A 22,105-nucleotide genomic window follows, 5' to 3' on the forward strand; every position below is an offset into this window, starting at 1 on the left:
TTGACGGGGAAGTTTATGTGTCACCAAAAATGTACTTAATTAAAACACTGCCCAAATCCAGGTGTGGACATGTTTTTTGAATGCATTTCTGGCTGTATCTTGCTTAGCCCTTACCTGTGCTTTCACAGTCACACAGCTGCAGAAGTCTTGAGTGTTACTTAAGGGGCTGCCTTTGTACACTTCCCTGAAAGGTCTGAACATTGATGTGGCAGCAGGAGATGTGATGTGGAGAAAAACTTGGTCCTCCAAAAACATTGTCTGTCTGTGAAGGTCACTAAAATGTAGTTAATGTATTCATTTCTGGGTGGTGCTTTCCTTTATAAAGCATTTCTGTTGAGATCAGTACTGAGGTGGAGGGAGTGTGCTCAGCAGCAGCAGCATCTCTCATACACTGGTTGTGTGGCATACTGCTAAAATACTCTCAGAGTCTCTAAATGTATTGCCCATGACATTTGCTTGACTATCAAAGTTGTATCTTAGTTGTCTTCCAGTCTTTTGCTTGGTTTGCTTGGAGAAACTGGGAGCAGGAGTAGAAATTATTTGTAGGCAATGTCAACACACAGGGAAAACAGTTGAAATAATCTTACAGCAAAGGTAACCTCTCTTAGTAGCAAAATATCTCAATTTTTGTGCCTGCTTTTTGCCACTAAAATAAACTAAGGATGTTAAAGAAGTAGCAAATTGTTATGGGAGGGGAGTTGAGTTGACTGCTTCCAGTGTGACAAATAGGTCTAGAAATTTGTGCATAAATACAGTATAACAATTCTCCAACAAGTTTCCAAGCATACTGTTTCTTCATCAGTTACTTTTCTGGGCTTTTATTTTTCCCCAGTCCAACTGAAGTTCACTTTAGTCCATTGGAAAGGAGTGTTTTCTGTGTGCACATGAAGAACTAGTCACTGGGCTCTTGGCTGAACTTCTGAACTTGTTTGCATGACTGAAAAATTAACTTCTCTGATGACACATTGAAAATAAGTGTATGGAGTTGAGCTTTTCCCATCTGCCCAGATCTGGTGAAGGAAGCAGCATTTGCCTTGTGAGCTCTTTTTTGGCCTCCTGCTGAATGGCCGAAGGAGCTGAGAGGTAAAGGAACACAGCATAATCTGCCCCTAAGAGCTCACAGCTATGCCAAGTTTATGGACAGTTACTTCCTGCCAAAAAAGACCCTGTGACTCATAGTAATTCCTTACAGTGTTTAATTAAGAATACAAAGAATTAAAATCCTTCCACAGCTGTCTCCTCCTCAGGACTCAGAACTGCGTCATCTCCTTTGGTCGCATGGCTTTTGAAATACATTTTCTCACTCTGGTAGAAGTGACTGCTTAACCCCCAACAAACCCTGAAGTCCATCATACTCCACAGCAAATGGGCTAGTAGGGTGCTGTGCTGTGCAGAGCTTTGTGTCTGTCCAGTGCTCATTGAAAGTATGTGTTCTGTCTTCCAGATTCCGACCTGAGCATGCGCACGCTCAGCACACCCAGTCCAGCATTAATATTTCCACCGAATTCCCCTGGTTTCCAAAATGGCAGAGGTTCATCAACATCTTCCTCCTCCGTCACTGGGGAAACTGTTGCCATGGTCCATTCACCGCCTCCAACCCGTCTCACCCATCCTCTCATCCGGCTGGCATCCAAGCACCAGAAGGAGCAGGCCAACATAGACCGGCTGCCCGACCACTCCATGATCCAGATCTTCTCCTTCCTGCCCACCAACCAGCTTTGCCGCTGCGCCCGCGTGTGCCGCCGCTGGTACAACCTGGCCTGGGACCCACGCCTCTGGAGGACTATCCGCCTGACCGGCGAGACCATCAATGTCGACAGGGCTCTCAAAGTGCTGACCCGGAGGCTCTGTCAGGATACTCCCAACGTATGTCTCATGTTGGAGACGGTGATTGTTAGTGGCTGCAGGCGGCTCACAGACAGAGGACTCTACACCATTGCCCAGTGCTGTCCAGAACTGCGGAGGCTGGAGGTGTCTGGCTGTTACAACATCTCCAATGAGGCAGTCTTTGATGTCGTGTCACTGTGCCCAAACCTGGAGCACCTGGATGTGTCAGGTAACAGGGAATGGTCCCATGCAGATGCTTCTGATGTTTGTCAAACTCCGTAACTGCACGCTTATCCTTTCTGTGTTGTCTTTCCAAGTAGGAATGCCTGTCTCCTAACAGAGCACCTGTGAGACAGGCACCACTAAAATCTCAGTGGCCCTAGAGTCAGCAGCACCTCTGGAGTGGCCAGGCCTCTTCCAAGGGAGGTGAGCTGGCAGAGATGACCTGCTCAAATGGCACAAGGAATTATTACAGATTTTGGCACAAAGCAACCATAGAAGGGCCCATGCTGCAGTCAGTGCTATTGCATGTGGTAAAGTCTAGTTACTTCAGCAAAATTTGTTTTATCTTTTTCACACACATATGTATGTAGATTATATATAGGTAATTAATATGTCTGTAATCTGGTAAGTGACTTGAGGAGGAGCTCAGAATAAGTACTAGGCTTTTTTTCTGGGTATTAATATCAGTTGTCATCCCTAGCTAAACTTCAAGGTCCCCTTGTTTTCATTGCTATTTTAACAAGACTTAGCCAGCTTGAACTTTTTTTTTCTTTTCTTCCTTTTTTTTTTTTAAGCTGCTATTGCAGCTGTTTAGATCAGCAGAATTGTTTTAGACAATTTTCTTCAAGCCTGCTCTGGGGAAACAAGATGTTTTTTCCCAAGGTCAGCTGCACAGAATTTCCTCTCTGCAAATAGGTTGGCACTTAATGGAAAGGATGCAGCCAAGCAGAGCGCTGAAGTAAATTTGCTGCTCAACATTTACTCTGTGATCTCATCTGTTATCTTCTAATGCCATCATAAATCAGCTGAATCAGATTTGCCATTGCAGAGGTAGCAGTGGCAACAAGCAGGATGAAGACGGGATTAAACAAGAGGGTGTAGAAAGTGATGCTATTGAGTCACTGATACCAGATGCTTTTTCTGAGGCTACCTATCTGGTGTACACTGATTTGCATTCTTCTCCCTGTTATTTAATTTTTTTAAGCTGATTTTTCCAACTCTTTCACCCCACTCCTAGGATGGCAGAATGTCATAGAAGACATCAAAACAAATATCAATAAATCAGAATTATGCCGTTTTTGTTACTGCTTTCTGAAACCACAAGGTAATAAGGAGTCTATGGAACTCCACAGGAGCCTAATCACAGTGACCTTATATATGAATTACTTGTTGTTGATACACACTGACATTAGTTCTGGATTGCTAATCACACATTCAGGTTGAAGCATCTCCTGTGCCAGGAGAAAATGTACATAACCTGCGTGATTTACACCTAGAACTTTGAAACTCACACCCTGAGAGTACCTGGGTCTTGTAGGTGGTTGAAAATGCTTTGGGCCACAGCTCTTATTTATGGATGTGCTATAGGACAAAGGTGATTTTCTCAAAGGCAGGGAAAAGGTAAAGATGACACCAGGTCCTGAGATAGGTTCTTTTGGGGTCAATCTTCATTTGTGGTTTTCACAATCTTGTTACTCTCAGACCCACAAGGTAGCGTTTGTCCATAAGAGCTCCTGAGTTTGTTATAAAGTGTGCAGGGGGCAAATAAAATAACTCTCTTCCTTCAATTTTGTCTTGTCAATGAGATAGAAAGTAATTTTCATTTCTTTTTTCCTTAAATTGTTCTTTCCATTTGGGAAAATCCTGCCTTTGAACATGCTCAGTAGTCAGGGCGTTTGGTTTTGGGTGTAGCTTTTGCTGTATGTACCATATGAATTGAGGATAATCAGATTTTAGGCTCTTGTTTTGAGTCCACTTTTTTAATTCTGATGTGGGTAATTTTGGAGGATGTTTTTGAAAGAGGATTCCATTTCCCCCTGCTTTTCTCTGTAGTTGCAAGGACAAGGCTTGCACCTACATGCTCAAGGAATTCTCAGGATTGAAGTGTTTCACTGGTTTGGTTCCACACTGGGCAAGAGGATGTGGGAGTGTGTGTTGGGGGGTGATGCTGGTTGCTAGTTAATTAAAACCCAGTCCACAGTTGTACATCTAGTTGAATCCTTTCCTCCCTTGGATGGCTACTTGGCAGCAAATGCAGTAATTTTACGATTATAAGCCGCACCATTTTGACTAAAATTTTGGTCCAAACCCAAAGTGCGGCTTATAATCAGGTGCGGCTTATATATGGAAAAAGAACGAAAAGTTGTTGTTTTAGTTTGGAGGACAGGTGTCTGCTGAGAAAGGCAGGAACTTCTCTTTGAAATGGAGAATGTAAACCCCCTCCCTCCAAATTATTGTCATTTTGAAATCAAGGGGCTTTCAGGCAAAAATATGGGAATTAGGAATAACAGTTCTTTACTAGGGAAATTAAAATAGAAATACAGTACTACAAAGAAACAAACTCCAAACCCTGACAAAGACAGGGTACAACCTGACACCCCATCAGGCAGGGTGTTGGTAGCAGTCCCATTAAATGGTGACTGCATCCTCCTGCAGTGACAGATGTGATTCAGTTGAAGCAGTGCTCCTGTAGAAGGTGCAGTTTCCCTCTGGAGGTCCAGTGGTGATGTGGAGAAATCTGGTTTTCCCTGGAGTCCAGTGGAGAAAGGGGCTCCCTTAGCGTCCCAAAACCTCTCTTTTTATCTTGCTAAGAAATGTTGGGCTCTTCCCACTGGCTGGAGCAACTTCCAATGGGATGAAGTAATTTTATCAGTCCCACAGTGGGACTCAATGGGCCGTTAGCAGAAAATTACTCTCTGAAGGAAGGATGGGTTGTGAAAAGATAAAGAACAATGCCCCACCTGGTTTCAATGGATGGCCCATTAGCAGAGTATCTCCCGCAGAGATAAGGATCACTGCCCCACCCTCAACAGATGGCGATAGAATAGATACCTTTTATCACACTCTGTATTGTAATGTGCAGCTTATAATCAGGTGCAGCTTATATATGGACAAAGAACGAAAAGTTGCTGAAACCCAGAAGCGCAGCTTATACTCAGTGTGGCTTATAATCGTGAAACTACTGTACTTACCAAAACCTTTAATGTCAAAACCAGATGTTTGTATTAATTTTAGGAGCTTTCCACAGTGTAAGTTTTGTCACTGTCAGAATCCACTTTGTGAGCAGGTCTGAGAAGTTGGTTGAGTTTAACTGCAAATTATTGTCTAACACTCTAGCCAGTATGGTTTTTTGCCTGTTTAGACGTTTCTCCTCCCTTTTAGAAATCAGGTATACTTACTTTATGGAAAATCCTGTTACAAGAGCTTTATTTTTACATTTTGTATTATTTAGGACAGAAAAATTGTTGTGGACCCGGGAACCTGTCGTTTTGTCTAAAAATCAGTCAGTTCCGTATCAGCATGGACTCTTTTATTTCTGGTGAAACCGTTTTGAATCTCCGTCCCATGAAATGTTTTACAGTGTAGTCAAAGTAACTAGATGTGGTGATGCTGAGCTTGACAAAACAGTGATCACACAACTGGTGTGTGTGACTCCAGCCCTGCTGTGAGACTTCTGACCCATTCACTTCCTCATTACGGTCCTTAAACCTTCCTGGACACTCAGCAGACAGAATGTTCTCCTTGGCCTCGTGGATGCATCATTCTCACTAAGCCAGATTGAAAATTGAATTCTGGTCAGAATATAAAATATCCAGCCTGATTTCTTAATCCAACAATCTCCTCAGCCAAATGCAACAGCAGCAGCTGCATCAGAACTCTGCCTAGGTGCCAGTTTCTTCTGTGAAACTCCTTTCATGCATTTTGTATCACCTACTTCAAAGAATACTCTAGAGGTGATTTTTTTTTTACGCCATTAGTATTATAAGGCTTCCCTAAATCCTTTGTGTTACTGATTGTGTATATAGTACTTACCTGAAGGCAAAAGTACTTTCAGAGATTGCTCCAGAGCATAGACAGATCTGAAACAGTCTGAAGAGAAAATAGCATTCAGTTTTAAGATGTTTATTGAACAGAGTGGTTTACTTCAAGGCCTTGCTTCTGCATGACCTGTGGGCAATTTGCCCATTCAGTTGTGTGAGGCCTAAGGTAAACTTTGCATCACTTCAACTAAATGCGAAACCCAAATTATAATTCAGCATAAATTTAAATGATGAATGTAGAAATCTAGTTGCAGGTGGTAAAGTGTTTCAAATCTATGTCCCTCACTTCTTACAGCATTTGTGTCAGTCCACACGGTTATCCCAAGTGATTTTTTTTTTCCCTTTTTGCTTTTAAGAACTGAAGCATATTCATACCTTCCACTAATCCTCTGAATGACAACCTCTAATAGCAAGTGGTATAGCTTTGGGTCATGTAAGTTCTTGGGGCAGTCTCCATACATCATCACACTGTTTAATTCCACACTACAATATTTCTGCAGGGTTTCTGATACATGGAGCACTAAGATCATTGGTTTTTAGCAGTCACTTCACACTGCTTGGCTGGTGTTCCAGCAATACAGAAAATGTCTTTTTATTTCTACCTGGGGACACATCTTCATGCATAACCTGCAGAATTTCTCTGAGTAGCCATTTATGGCTAAAACTGTTGGGCCTTAATCAGTAACAGGTAGACTCTCCTTTCTTGCAGCTGTTTCTAGCTATGCTAATGCAGAGTGCCCAGCTAAACTTGGCACAACTTAAGAATTTCCCTAAGAAGCCTAAGACTGCCAGTTTGCAGTACAGCAGAAACCACACTTTCCAAGAAAAGCTTTCACTCTCCTCTATGCAATGAGTGGAGGTTAAAAATGGGGAAAGTCTGTGTGTGTTTTCCCCTTTAATCTAGTTCTTTGTCTTTCCTTGCAAAGTCTGGTGTTTCTCCTCTAGTCTAGTTACCTCCATTCATGGCCAGACTTTCTCATTGGACACAATCCTTTTCTTTGTCTGCCCGTGTCCTTGCATGTCCTTACCAGTGTGTTGGCTCCTACCAGTTCTCCCTGTTTTCCTTAGGTTATCCAAATCTCCACCCATCAAGCACACAGTTGTGCCATAGTTTTCCATCCTTCCCACATTGCAGGCTTGGGGCTGGATTCACATCTGTTCTCCAAATGCTTGGGACAAGGGAGCGGGGGGAAAGGGAGCAGAGTTGTATTTTCTGTAATGAGTTTGGATGGTGAAAGAGCCTCTGATGTTGGTTTGCAAATTCAGCCAGTCAGCAATGAGACTGATCAAGAAACTGCATTGTTTGTCACGTAGTATCCTTTTTACTAACTGTCACTGGGTTTATATTGCAGTAACAGATCCTAGGCTGTCCCCAGATAGACCCAGGACCACCATTCCACATTTGGGATGTGGACAAAATCAATCCATTGCTTTCCAGGGCTCACAATCTCAAAGCAATCTCACTTGCTCCAGTGGAGTTTATTGTTTCCTCTGGTGTGGGGACTCAGCAGGGCACATCAGAGCAGTCAGTCAGGGTGATTCCACCCTTGCAATGTGAGGACACCTTCATCACGTCTAGCACACCATTCCACACCTGCCTTCCTGGTCCTGCTGTGTGGTTTGTTTTTACTGCTGGCCTAAACTCACTGTGTTTTTCCCCATAGGCTGCTCCAAGGTCACGTGCATCAGTCTGACTCGCGAAGCCTCCATCAAGCTGTCTCCCTTGCACGGGAAGCAAATCTCCATCCGCTACCTGGACATGACAGACTGCTTCGTCCTGGAGGACGAAGGACTGCACACCATTGCCGCCCACTGCACTCAGCTGACCCACCTGTACCTGCGCCGCTGCGTGCGCATCACCGACGAGGGCCTGCGCTACCTGATGATTTACTGCACATCCGTCAAGGAACTGAGTGTGAGCGACTGCCGCTTCGTCAGCGACTTTGGCATGAGGGAGATCGCCAAGCTGGAGTCGCGGCTGCGCTACCTGAGCATCGCGCACTGCGGCCGCATCACGGACGTGGGCATCCGATACATTGCCAAATACTGCAGCAAGCTGCGCTACCTCAACGCGCGGGGCTGCGAGGGCATCACGGACCATGGCGTGGAGTACCTCGCCAAAAATTGCACAAAACTCAAATCGCTGGACATCGGCAAGTGCCCTCTGGTCTCAGACACCGGCCTGGAGTTTCTGGCCCTCAACTGCTTCAACCTAAAGCGCCTAAGCCTGAAATCCTGTGAGAGCATCACGGGGCAAGGCCTGCAGATTGTGGCTGCCAACTGTTTTGACCTGCAAATGTTGAACGTGCAGGACTGCGAAGTCTCTGTGGATGCTCTGCGATTTGTTAAACGACATTGCAAGCGCTGTATTATAGAGCACACCAACCCTGCTTTCTTCTGAAGGGACACCCCACACCTGTGGTTGCAATGCAGTATTAAAAACACTGAAGTATAAACACACGCTCCCATATTCAGTAATGCTGTCTTTTCTGTCGCTCACGGGAGTCAGTTTTTCTTGTACCTTATGGGTGAGGGGGGTTTCTAGAGGACTGTTTTGTTTGCTTTTTGTATGATCACTTCTTAAGGTGCCATGGGTCTCTGTGGAGAGGCTGCCTTAGTTCAAAAGCAATGAGTGCTCAGCATCCCCGGTGGGGTGTCGTTTCCATAAGAGCCATGATCTTGTCCCAGGCTACAGTAGCTGCCTCCAAAGGAAATAGCACATAATCCCTCCTTTGGAAATGCTACTAAGCTGTTTCAAATACATCTGAATTCTAGCTGTGCTCATGAAACTGACTATGCAATATTGTGTCTGTGTTCCCTGACTTTTTCCAATATGTCTGATAAAGCATCCTTTTGTCTCCAAGTAGTTTCTTTCTGGTAATCATCCATTATAACTCCTCAGGAAATACTGGGTAATGTTCTTAAACATAATCATTTGAGGCAAACTAAGACCTGCTGGCCACTGCTGAGCACTTCTGGAATCTGGAGATTGCACCCATGCATGGATTCTCTTGGGAAGCGCACCTCCAGGTCACTTGTACATCATCGCTACTTGCCTTCATTTCTAAATTTTCCTCTTCTGCATGTGTAGTACCACCCTTCTCGATCTGATAAGCAGTGATGTACGCACCTGAGTGAGGGAGAACAAATGAGATATTGGTGACCTGGCAAAAGGAAAAGCCACCAAACCAGCCTGAGAAGCCACTGTAATTCTGCTACAAGCTGAGATAGTACTGTAGGACAGCAGAGAGGCTCTGAGGCATTATGCAGCAGCTTACATTAGACAGTCCCAAGTGCTATGCTGTGCAGCTGTCACCAGAAAGTCTGGCTTTGTTCCTTTGGTGTACCTTTTCAGCAGCTGTGGCATCACTGCAGTGGATGCTCTCTGAGCAGCAAACCAGGTACTTGCGTTGAGGTGAAGTAAGTATGTGCCTTAATACACTTGGAAACCTGACCCTTTTCTGTGGCCTTCCAGTTCAAAGGATAGATGGCTGATCTCAAGAGTTCAAAGATATTAGCCTGATGTTAGTTAACACCCCTGGGAACAGAGGGCCTTGAAGTGTTATTCACATTAGATTTAGATTTTTTGAGACTTTGGCTGCATGGATTCTCTTAGGCTGGAGATACAGCTGCATTCAACACGTAATTAGACAGCAGAGTTGCCCTGTGACACTAGGAGCTCCTGGTACTCTCATGGTCAGTCTTGCTCTTGCATGAGCAGGAGTGTTTTGGAAGTCCCCCATCTCATTGGCTCCTTCCCCAGAGTGTGTGGTTGATTCATGTTTACTTTTTTCACAGTTCTCTGGCAGCTGTTCCTCTGCATTTTCACATGTAATGCTGTGAAAGATCTGAAAGCCAGACACGTGAAGGGTGATGATATTTTCAGGCAGGCCCCCTGTGTCTGACTGACAGGTGAATTCATATGCTCAGCTCAAGCGCTCTAAGTACCTCATAAGAAGGGAAGCACTGTGTCTGGTGTTCATAAGCAGTAGTTCCATCATCTCCAGACAACAGTAATAAAATCAGAGGTATGAAGTGAAAATCAATATGTTCAAGAAAAACACGTAACTGCTGAAGAGATACTTACAACAATACTTTCTCAAGTTGCACCAAAAGAAAAAAAAAAGGGCAATTGTTTGGGCACCTCCCTTGGGAGGGAACTTGTCCTACTGCTGCAAAAATTCCCAAAAATTCCTTATGTGTGTTCCTCCAATTTTGGATTTTTTAATACAAGATGGCATCAGCTCTGAATTATAAATTAGGTTATACTAAAGCAAAGAGGGCAATGGAAAATGAATTTGTCATTGCTACTGCTACTGGTCAGTGACTAATATGAATTGATACCATCCCTTAGACAGTTAATTTCATTTTGGTTTTCCTTTCCATATTTCTGAAATGAGAGATTCTTCTCCAGAAAGTAATACAGTATATTTTATCCGAGCCAGCTATACTCTCTGTTTATTCTTTATCTAAAAATGGCCTCAAGGAATTTAAATGTTGAGCCCTGAGGATGGTGGGATTTTGAGCCATTTGCACTCATGAAATATAAGGCCTCACTAGTAACATTTAATTGTTTGTTAAAAAAAAAAAAGCTACTTTTCTGGCTATGTTAAATTGAGTGAATAGTGCTACATGGTTTTTAAAGTTTCTAATGTTTAAATTGGCCTGTACTGTACAAATCTCACTATAAAGCCTTAATTTGCTACCAAGAAATAAAGCAATATATTGGTAACTGATGTGCATGCAGCGTCATTTGCACTAACTGATTAACTGCTAGTAAAAAAAAAAAAGAGTAAAACTTGAAAAGTAGGTGGGTGATTGAGCATATCAACCCATCAGGTAGGTGAATGACTATTAAAAGAGGAAAAAATTATTATGGATTGTACCTTGCCTTTCTCTTTAAAATTTGATTTTCCTTGTGGTTTTTTGACCCTGAAACATAATCAGAAACTGAAAGTGTAAGGAAAAGAAAAAATAGTATATATTTAAAAAGAAAATTAATAAAAATTTCAGGAGGGCCTCTGCATTGGTTTAAAGGTTTGTTAACATATTTGATGAGAAAAGTAAAATGGAACACCAGAAAGGGTGGAGCACTTACTGGAGAAGTGTTGTCTTTTGGATGCTCTAGAAACCCTTCTCTGGGGGACACTGGTGAAAAGTTAATGAAGGTAATTTTTCTGAGCCAAATATTTTTAAGTACATAGTCTTGCATGATCTGGGTCAGTACTCTGAGACTGCTACTTATTTCAAGAAAATTTGAACTTAATTTATTGATGCAGCTTGCCTGATTTGACTTTTAACCTTTTTCCTACGTCTACTTCCAAAATGACAGAACCAGAAAATACTGGAAAACACTGCACTGGTAAAAACTGAAATAGTGCATGTGGAGCTGAGTTTGCTGGAAAGGTTGCCATGTGTGACTGATGTGTCTTCTAGTTTAGGGTTAGCAAAGACATAAATTTCCTGAGTGAAAACATAGGTGATTCTTGAACTTCACAAAACTTGGGCTCAGGCACTGAGGCTTCTTCTGCTCTGCAATAGCATATGGTGATCTCATCAAAGAAAGGCAGCAATGAATCACATAAGTCAGGTTGGCATGTTGTTTATGTCTTTGTAATCATTTGTGACCTCTAGAAAATCATTTGTCTCTTAGAAAAGGCTAAACTACCATTCATTGTGATTATAGCCAAAACTCTGTGTCTAGGTCTTCATCCTTCCCTTGTTTTTTTTTTTTTTGTAAAAAGTAGAACTGTATTTTTTTCCTTTTGCCTCTTTGAGCTGTGCTCATCTGACTTCCTACAGAATGCAAAACAGCTTCTGTTGGATGTTTTGAACTCAGAACCATGGTCCAGAAAGAAACCTTCAGTAGTGGCTTATGTGGTTTCTCAAAACTTCTAGACTTTGAACTTAAAAATTGAAAAGCTAGTAAAATATCTAATTTTAGCACTAGGCTTGAAACAGGTCCAAACTCTTATTAAAAAGAAACACAGTGATTATTTGGACTGCTGGCTGCCTCTCAGCTGCCAGTGTTAGAGGGGAAAAGTTCTCTGACAGAGTTGGTGAATGGCTCCTCTTCCCCCAGCATTCACCAGGAAAGTAACCTACCCTTAGTTTTTTGTAATTTTGTCAGTTTAGCTATTCATGCTGAAACTTCCCATGCTGGGCTTTGAAAATGTTAACTGAAATGGTTCATCTGGTTCTCTAAACAAAGCTTAAGGAAATATCATTTTGCTCATGTTAAACTCCAGGTGACCTTTCCTTTGAAAATGGTCCATTGCTCTTCATCTCCTCTAAGGCCTTCAGAGTGAACATGTGAGCCTTGCCAGGAGTTCAGCTTTGGGACAAGGATGTGTCTTCCAGATCTCCCAGTAAGTTTCACCTAAATTTAGTTGCATTACATGTCTTTAAACATCTCCAACTCTGTAACCAGGGAGAAAAGTGACATGCTCAGCCCTTTTGGAGCTTATAGTCTGGCAAGACTGCAATTTGGCAAAGCTAAGAGGCGCTTATCACTCTGGCAGTGTGAAGGAGGAAATGACCTGAATTATATGGAAGCTGCCTGGAAAGTCAGGGCAGGGTTGAAAGATGGAATTTTGAGAACTGGGGCAAAAAGGATGAAGGAGATTTCCTGGGCAAGGGGGACTGGGACTGAGATGACAAGAGATTGAATGATTTTCAGCTAAGAAGCTGGGACTGGGGTTAAGAGAGGTGGGTTTGTTTGACTGACTGAGCAGGGAGAGTTGGGCCAGAGGAAGTAGATAGTGAAGAATGAGGTTTGGGATAGGAAGAGTAACATGAAGAAAATTAATTAAACTGAATTTAAATACAGTATACTCGTTTGGCACAGGCTCTGAGAAAAGTTTACAAACGGTTTCAGTGAGGATACCTCAAGTTTGAAACAAAGAGTAAAGTAGTAATTTTGTATCTACTGCATCCAATATTTACATACAGATAGATAGATAGATAGATAGATAGATAGATAGATAGATAGATATAGATATATAGATATATAGATATAGTGGGACTAGAAAGTCTTTACCTGCAGAGGCATATAGCTTTACCAGTATATGAAGGTCTCAGAGATTGGCAGCCTCAGTGTCTTTTTCCTGCCTCTACACCTTTGTATGAAGTAGCGTGGTAGGAAGAACAAGGAAGGCTGGTTTGTAAGGGCCATTCTTCTTTGAAACTGCATTTCAGCAACACCAGCTGCTCACCTTTGCTAAGCTGGTGGACCCAGACTCGTCATTTCTGAGGACTGTTAAAGGGTGTAGTAATCATGGGTTCAAGTTACTGCCAGGCAGTAGACATCAGAATTCAAATTAGCCTAACAAAAATAATTTGACCGAACAGCATTACTGCATGCTATTAAACAGAGTAAAACACATTTTCTCTGTAAAACAGCTGAGGGATGTTTATTTTCTTGAAACCTGCTGCACAGATTCAGAGAAGTTTTTTCTTCCGTCTTTGTCTTCCATTAAAACTGGATAGAAATATCAGGTAATTTCTCCCTTGTCCTCTGGATGATCACAGAGGCACAACTGAGACTTAAATTAGTCAATAGAAATCTTTTTCAAGTAGGCTCTACTAATGCAGATTTTAAAAATACTATCTGCCAGTTGGCCACAGATATGCCAGACTAAGCCAATATGAAAGTTCCTAAACAGGCATTGGAGGAAGAACCAGAGGAACCAGAAGGAGGGATCTTTTAAAACAAATAACCCCTCTTAGGCTTTTATTAATGACTCTTCTGCTTTTAATGGAGGACAGAAATCTTAGCATTCCTTCTAGCACTAAATCTACTGTGTTCTTTGGATTAGAATAGATTAGTTTTCCTTTGTTTTTTAAAGAAACATTGGATGCTGTAGCCTCAAGCTCATAGAGGGTAGAAATGGAAAAAGTCATCTTTCAAAGTGGAGAAAGAATGCAGAGAGGGATCTGTGCCAAAAGGAATTAATGTTTTTAACAGTTTCATGTTTCATTGTCTGTGTTTGATGGCTCTGAAAATACAGGTTTTTTAAAACAAGTAAGTAGCCATTCTTGACATGTTTTGTTACTTCTTCAATATATTCCATTCATACAGTTACCTCCACAGACAGACATCAGAGTTTTGGAAAAATAACTGTAGCTAATGTATCATTTATAATTCAATTTGATTTAAGCCTTATCAAGTTTTTTTCACATCTTAATCACTTGTCCTATAAAGGATATATCCCAAGCCTTTATCAGGACAACTCCAAAAATATTTCTGAATGTTTAGAACTAATTCTATTTTTCTGACACCCCAATTTTGCCCTACTTGTCTGGTCTGTTGCTGTGAAAATACTTTCAAGAAAAGGGCTTACTTTTGGGCTTGAACTACATTTTATTTGATTACTTTATGGTTTTGTATCTCATGTGGTGTCACAACTGTTGATGGGTCTTTTGAGACAGGACACTTCAGATTGACTACCTGCATTTCAGCATGGGAATAGAATGGACTAACACATGATGCATGTGACATACCCACCCATAGCAGTACTTTTGTAGTGATCTATTCCTTAACTGCATGAAGCACCTTCTGTTTTATTTGGCATCAATGACAGGACCAAACTCTAACTACAACATCTGCTTTGGGCAGGGTAGTAGAGTCATGACCTTTCCTCCATGTTGTCCTTTTTTTCTTCTGCCCTCATTGAGGTACAGTAATTTCACGAATACAGGCTGCACCATTTTGACTAAGATTTGGCTCCCAAACCGGAAATGCGGCTAATATTCAGGAGCGGCTAATATGTGAATAATTTTCTGACATTTACAACCTCAGAAGTGCCAGGCAGAGTGTCGAGCCGAGCAGCTGCAAAGCCGGTATTTCACAATTGTTACAAATTGCTACTCTGTTGCACCGCGGGTGGAGCCTGGATCCCTGCAGGCAGCACAGGGGGCGGGGAGAGAGGCGAGAGAGCTCTCTTCTTCCCTCCTCTGCCGCAGCCCGGGGGAGAGACAGGGGGATCCCGCACCGCCTTTGCCGTGGCTCGGGGAGGAGGCGGGGGCTCCGTCCCCGCGCGCTGCGGCAGGAGCAGGCAGGCTCCATCCTGGCCCGCCGCCGCCGCGGCAGGAGCGGGGAAACTCCGTCCCCGCCCACCGCCGCTGCGACGGGCGTGGGAAAGCTCTGTCCCCGCCCGCCGCCACTGCCGTAGAAGCGGGGGAAGCTCCGTCCCTGCCTGCCACCGCGGGGCAGCGCCGGGCCGGGGTGACCGAGTCCAGTGGTAGCGGCGGCCGGCCCCGAGCGGCGGCGCCGAGTGGCGGCGCCGAGCGATCGCGCCGAGCTGCCGCACCGGACTTGGCCACCTGGCCCCGTCGGCAACCCCGAGCGGGCCGAGTCTGCACCGCCCGAGCCGAGCCAGTAAACCCCGCCCTCCCGTGGTTCTGTTACTAATTGGCAACTTTGTTGCACGCGGGTCCTCACTGCGAACGACAGAGCGGCTTATATTCGGGTGCGGCTTATTTATGGACAAAAACCGAAATGTTTGCCAACACCCAGAGATGCGGCTTATACTCAGGGAGGCTTGTATTCGTGAATTTACTGTACATAAGCTCCTCTGAAAGTCTGAGGTATTCCACCTCCACAGTCCTGGGTGATTGAAATGATGGATGTCTCGGTATTAATAGGATGAGTAAGGCCATTTACTTGGCAGGCAGTGCAGGTGATGAACTGTGCAGATTGACTACAAGTTACTCAGTGGCCAAATGTTGCTGATGTTTCTTGGCGGAGGTAAGAAGTCCATGCACAAATGTCAGTAAATATGATGCTTTCTGATGCTTTTTCTTAAGGGAATACATGGAACTACAGGGCGAATCAGCTGGGGGAAGTGGTCTACATAATCAAGCCACTAAAATCCTCTTTGTTAGAATAGTGTAGTAGAAAATCAGGTATACATCTATCATGATGTGTATAGTCAGGTCATACTTTGGTGACACTGCTGGGGCAGCACCACTGCGGTTTTTTTCTCTCTAGTGTTGTATTCCTGTACCTGAACAGCAGAGAAACTACCCAGACTTTCTGTGTCTGTGCCCCGCGTGACTGCAAACTTTTGGTGTTTTGCTTTATAACCTCTAACAACCTACTGTCCTCTCTCTCTGAGCAGCTGACATGCTGGGGAGCTATCCCAAAGCCAACCTCGTAGTGGGAACTGGCCAGGATGCCATCTCTCCTGCTGCCACCTCTCTAGTTGGGCTGACATCTTCTCTCAGTGCTGAAACCTGCTGTTGTTCCCAATGAAATGTGGTGGCCTCTCCCTTTTCCTTTCCTTGAGATTCTTCAGATTTGCTCACCACAAATAGCTCTCCCTTCACACAGGCAGGAGAGCAGTGGTGCCAGCATGCTGGGACCTGCTATATTTTCCAGAGAACCAGAAGGAAAGGAACGTTCAAGCAGGCAAGCAAGTACAGTAGTTTCACGAATACAAGCCGCACCATTTTGACTAAAATTTTGCTCCCACACTGGAAATGCGGCTTATACTCAGGAGCGGCTAATATGTGAATAATTTTCTGACATTTACAACCTCAGAAGTGCCAGCCAGGGTGCCGAGCTGAGCACCTGCCAGTAAAACTCGGCATTTCGCGGTTGTTACAAATTGTTACTCTGTTGCACCGTGGGTGGAGCCTGGCTCCCTGCAGGCAGCACAGGGGGCGGGGAGAGAGGCAGGAGAGCTCTCTCCTTCCCTCTTCTGTTGCAGCCCAGGGGAGAGACGGGGGGCCCCTGTGCCGCCATCGCTGCAGTTTGGGGTGGAGGCAGGGGGCTCCGTCCCTGCCTGCCTCCGGTGCCGCGGGACCTGGGGGGGCTCCGTCCCTGCCTGCCACCACGGGGCAGCGCCGGGCCAGGGCGAGCGAGCCCAGAGGTGGCGGCCGGCCACGAGCGGCCCCGCCAAGCAGCAGCACCGGGCTGGGCCACCTGGCCCCGTCGGCAGCCCCGAGCGGGCCGAGTCTGCACAGCCCGAGCCGAGCCAGTAAACCCTGCCCTGCCGCGGTTCTGTTACTAATTGGCAACGTTGTTGCACGCAGGTCCTCGCTGCGAACTACAGAGCGGCTTATACTCAGGTGCGGCTTATTTATGGACAAAAACCAAAATGTTTGCCAACACTCAGAGATGCAGCTTATACTCAGTGCAGCTTGTATTTGTGAATTTACTGTACATGGCATTTGGCAGTAATCATAGAGTCATGCAGGGCCATTTGGTCTCTGAGGAGAGAAGAATATCCCAGAAATATATCTGCTTGATATACTTCCATTCAGCCTGGCATGCAATGGAAAACCTGGCAAATGTTTAGCAGCAGTACATTCTTGCTGCTGGGGCATTCACGGCCTTTGCATGGCTGTGTGTGCAGGGGGACCTGCAGTCATAAAGCAACAACCCCACTGTCAATATCCCACCAGTGAAAAGGAAAAAGAAATGTCATCCTTCCCTGTGAATCCAGACTGGAGAGGTATGGCAGCTCTGGGCAGTCAGGAGGGACACTGGAATGCCCTGAGACATGCTAGGCCTCATGTCAGAGGTGTGGCACATGGGTCACTCCAATGTCATTCCTTGAATGCTGGAGTTACAAGGGAAAAGTCTGCTTGGTGGGGTATCCATACTGCAGGGACTGTTGGAGCCCTGTCATAAACCTAGGACAGAAATGGGAGAAAGGGGTCAGGAGCTCCTTCTGGAAATGTGCATTTTGCAGAAGAGGCTTTCCTGACATTCAATCCTGACAAAATTTTCTCCAAAGAGTTTACAGAGCAGGGACTGCTCAGAAGCAGTACAGGGAGCTGTGACAAGGCTGAGGTGACCATGTCCTGATAAGTGAAGGGGAGGGTGTTGAAGATGGAACCCAGAGACATGTTGCGAGAGACTCCAGGCTCTTAATTTTTTTTTTTTTTTTTTTTTTTTTTCAGAATGAGAAGGGAAGGGGATTTTTTTGTTGGTTTGGGTTTTTTTAAGTAGTGGCCTCTTAGAGTTGCTTGGTATTTACCCTTTGTAGGGGAACTTCATCCAAAACACTGAGACTGGCTTATCTTCAGATCAGAGGGGTGTCTGATTTCTTAACATTGGCCTACTTTTTTTGTAAGGCAAATTGATGAAGACACAAGACGGCCTTGCAGTCTGAAGTTTGGAGTTCATAAATCTCTGGCAGGTTAGATTTGAGAGCATGAACAAGCAGCCTATTTCCCTGCCAAAAAAGTAAGAAAAAGCAAGGGATAATTGCATCAAAATTCCCAGTAAAGAGAACAAGGGAATTCAGGGCTGAAAGCTGAACTGCAAGTGGAAATGTGTAATCTCTTGCTTATAAGATATTTTCTCCTGTGGGAATCAAATGTGGTACTGTGAAGCTGAAGGGTAAACTGAAGTTATCATAAAGATTACATGAAGTGAGCACATGGATAAATGAGGCTTTAGGGAAGAACCAGCACATCTTTTCTACAAAAAATTCAAAGGGTTGATAACTACAAGGGGGACCTGTCAGGCTGTGGAGCTGAGGGCACCAAAAAGGTTTTGAGAATGGTGTCTGTGTCTGGCACCACAGTGTGGGGTAGGATGCTTTGTCTGGAAAAGAGTTAACTGTGGTGAGATGTGACACACATTAAAAAGGTCGTATAATCATGGATGGCTGAATGGATCAAGGGACTGAATGTTTACCATGAATAATAGTGGGGGGGAAAGATGCTTGGGGCATCAAGTGAAACCAGTAGGTAAGAGATCCATAGCAAATCAGAGTAGTTCTTTGTTTGCCATTTGTTAAAGCCTTAGACCCCCGCCATGGAGTGTTGTGGATGCTAAATATTCACATCATTTAAGAAGAGATTGGACAAGTTTGTGGAGGAGAAGTGTGTGTGCAGCTATTAAATACAACAGACAACCTCTGGCTCAGGAAATGCCTGAGGCACCAAGTCTTGGAGCCTGGCAGGCTATGCTGGGAAAATACTCTATTGCTCTATTCTTGTGCTTCTCTAGGCGTCTGGTTTTGGCTACAGTCAGCCAGACTGTTCAGCTACATGGACCTTTTGGTCAGCAGCTGTTTTCATATTTTGGTATCTGTCTCAGCAGATCCGTGACACAGAGCACATACTCTTTTTTTCTCTGCAATGCCTTATTCAGTGTTGCTCAAGGTTCTCCAAATCAAATATTTTTGTCACCTTTTCTGAAATCCTTGTGCTTCAGACTGGAAAACCCAATCCACCCAGGAGCTAAGATTCTCATCTATTGACTCTCATGGAAGACTCTCAGGCACTAGAAATTTTGCTAACGGCTTGGTACTCTGCATATTTAAGCCCTTTTGCTGCAGGCTGCAATGAGAGCATGTCTGTATTTCAAAGAGAAAGCAGAGTAAGAGAGTATTTTGTGCTCTTTCCACCTCTTGCAGTTGGGGAAGTTGGTCACAGACACAGATTTTCCAAGTCTCTCTCACTTCTCTCATCTACAGGGTGAATTCTGGAAGTCAAGAGACCTCTTGATTTCTGTAAGACTGCATCTTTGTAATCAAGATCAGAATTTGCCCAGAGTCTCTGCTCAGTCAAAGAAGTTTAAGCATCTCTGCTTCCCTTTATTAATTTTTAGCAAGGCCTGTCATGTCTCAGACACAAGCAGCTCTATCAGGGCAGTTGACCACTCAAGTCAGGTCAAGCTGATGTGATGTTTGGCATCAGAATTAAATCTCCCTTAGATGCCCAGAAGGCAGGACACAACCAAGACACTTGACAGAAACTGTACTGTCACCAAATGCCAGTTCATATGTTTTCCAGGCTCATCTGGAGAAATTATCTCCAAATCAGCAACAGAGTCCTTCTCTGCTCCTTCAAACCCTTTGCCTGCTTCTGGCCCTGGGCCCACGCAAATACCCAAACACAGTGAGGAATATAAATTTGCAAGAGTCTCAGTTTTCATAATATGACTAAGTTGTTTTGATTTAAGCGTGCTCCTCTTGCCAAGATTGGAAAAAATTAGTCCATTCTCCTCATGGCTGAATGTCAAGGTACACTCCGGTTTTCAGACAAATGCCCCAAATGTGCCCATGTAAATGCACAACTGAACCAAAGCCTGAGTATTGGAAAACTTAACTCTTTCTTTAATAATTTTCTAGGGAAACATGGAGAAAAATAGGAAACTATGGCAATATGAGAGGATCAAGTCCTTGTTTTGAACAAGGACTGAAGTCACCCATGGTATACCAAGAAAATGAAAAAGAGTGCACACTGAATTACTGTGCTGTCCTTGGAACACTGAGACACTATTTACCTATAAGTTGGCAATAGTTCATATGTTCAAGAACTTTGCTTAATTTTCCCATTTAGTGCATGAAGCAAAGGTAGAAAAAAAAACTCTAATATTTAACTATATTCTGATTTTTCTCTAGGGTCATTGATAGCTACTTCTTATTGTGTAATCTCAGCTGCCTTTCTTTTTTTAATAAGGTGTTGTGCCAGTAACGCCCTTACAGATTAATGTAAATATAGACTCATATTGAGGAAAATCATATCAGTGCAGAGCAGCTGTTTGCAGGGAGACTTGCCACTGTGAAGCTATCTACACATTTTTGGATCTGTGACACATTTGCAGGTTTGCATTCATTCCTTATTTACATTAATGAAGGCCAGAGTTTTGGGAAATGTGTTACACCAAAGGCTCCATTTAGTTGGCAAAACAGAGGTACTGGATGCCATTGGAGATGCAAAAGAGAATCTGAGACATACAGGGAAGGCTGGTTGGGATGACAGTCCCTGAGGAAGATTTGTGTCCTTTTGCACTGGCAAAGGGAGATCAGGCCAATGCCATCAAGCATCTCAAATGCCTTTAGTTGCCCTTCCTTGGGCAAAGATGCTTCCGAAACTTATCGGGAAAATGTGGTTGAGGTCAGACAGGCTGGGCCACAAACACACAAAAAATAAACCACAAATGATTGACTATGCATGCAAGTGTAGAAATGATTGTCATGTGAGGCTATGACCATTTTGTGTTGCTGCCTGCCACAATTTTTGTGCAAATATTTATTCTCGAAGAAAGAACAGTTTTGGCTTCCTTTTCAAAACCAAAATGTTTCTGATATTTAAAAGTAAAATAAATAATAAATAATTAAAAAATAATTAGTTGGAAAAAAAAAAAAAAAGAAAATTTGAGACATCTTAGCTCTTACTGCCTGGGCTTTACTGAAGGTCTCTGGAATTTGAAAGGTAAAGTCATCTCAGGCTGGGGCACTGGTTTCATCCCCAGCTGAAGGAGTAGGGATGTAGAGTCACAGTCTAGAAGTCACTGAGAACATCCTAATACATAAAGTAGTTGTGAGGATATAACCCTGCTCTTCTTTTGGTTTTGCCCTTTGGCTGCTGAAGGAACAGGCCCTCATGTTGGGCCTGAGGGTTGTGGGAAGAAACACAGAACCAGCTGCAATTCCTGATTCAGCCAGAGTCCTCACCATCCCCGAGCAGGGGATGGAGTGCAGCTCTCTGTGCAGCTCTCTGTGCAGGGGATGGTGTGCAGGGGCTGGAGTGCAGGGATGGTGTTCAGGGGATGGTGTGCAGGGGATGGAGTGCAGGGGATGGTGTGCAGCTCTGTATGCCTGGCCACAGGTGTTCTGGGCCATGGGTGTCCAGCAACACCTGCAGGGCTTGTCCCAGAGCTGGTGTCGGATAGCCCTACCTTATCCCATACCTGGGGACGTCCACATGGCAAACTGCAGGAGGTCTTTGTGTCCCCTTCTTCCTCTCTTTCCTCTTCTGCACATCCCAGGTGAGTGGTGATCAGAGCTGGGGAGGGATGAAAACCTGAAGCCCAGCTGAATTCTTGAAGTAGTGACTGCAGCACAGGTTCCAGCAGCTGGATAACATCTGTTTGCAGCAAACTCGGACATAAACTTATATTGAAGGTGTTGCAAGTCTTTTCCTGGGTTTCTATTCCTGGATGATGTTCTACAAGGTAATGGCAATTTACACTGCTGCCTGGTTTTCAGTGCTAAATAACTTGCTATTAAATACTTTCTTTGTTCTGTTTGTTTTGTTCCCTAGGTATTTTTGCTTTGTTGGTTTTTTTTTCCTACTTAATTTTCCCTGCTTCTGTGGTGGATTTTACGCCTTACCTGCTTCATTTTGATTTAAAATTTTCTCTCCACCTAGGCGATGCCCTGAAGGTCTCTTCCTTCCTTTTTCCTTTTCTTTCTTTTTTTTTTCTTTTAAATTTTTAACTCAAAAGGCCTAACTAGGAAGATTTTACTATAAAGCATTAACTGCAT

At 43.9% G+C, this 22,105-nt stretch overlaps 1 protein-coding gene across 1 annotated transcript in view; it reads left to right on the forward strand.

Moving 5' to 3' along the window:
- Positions 1-10,662, forward strand: part of FBXL7 (F-box and leucine rich repeat protein 7) — a 183,194-nt gene extending 172,532 nt beyond the window's left edge. The window contains exons 3-4 of the mRNA XM_033081156.1: positions 1,445-2,056; positions 7,535-10,662. Of these exons, the coding sequence (XP_032937047.1) occupies positions 1,445-2,056; positions 7,535-8,271 (1,349 nt within the window). The 3' untranslated portion in view covers positions 8,272-10,662. The remainder of the gene's footprint in view (positions 1-1,444; positions 2,057-7,534) is intronic.
- The last annotated feature ends 11,443 nt before the right edge of the window (positions 10,663-22,105 follow it).

Source organism: Catharus ustulatus, chromosome 1 (assembly GCF_009819885.2).
Source record: "Catharus ustulatus isolate bCatUst1 chromosome 1, bCatUst1.pri.v2, whole genome shotgun sequence".
Taxonomy (NCBI): Eukaryota; Metazoa; Chordata; class Aves; order Passeriformes; family Turdidae; genus Catharus; species Catharus ustulatus.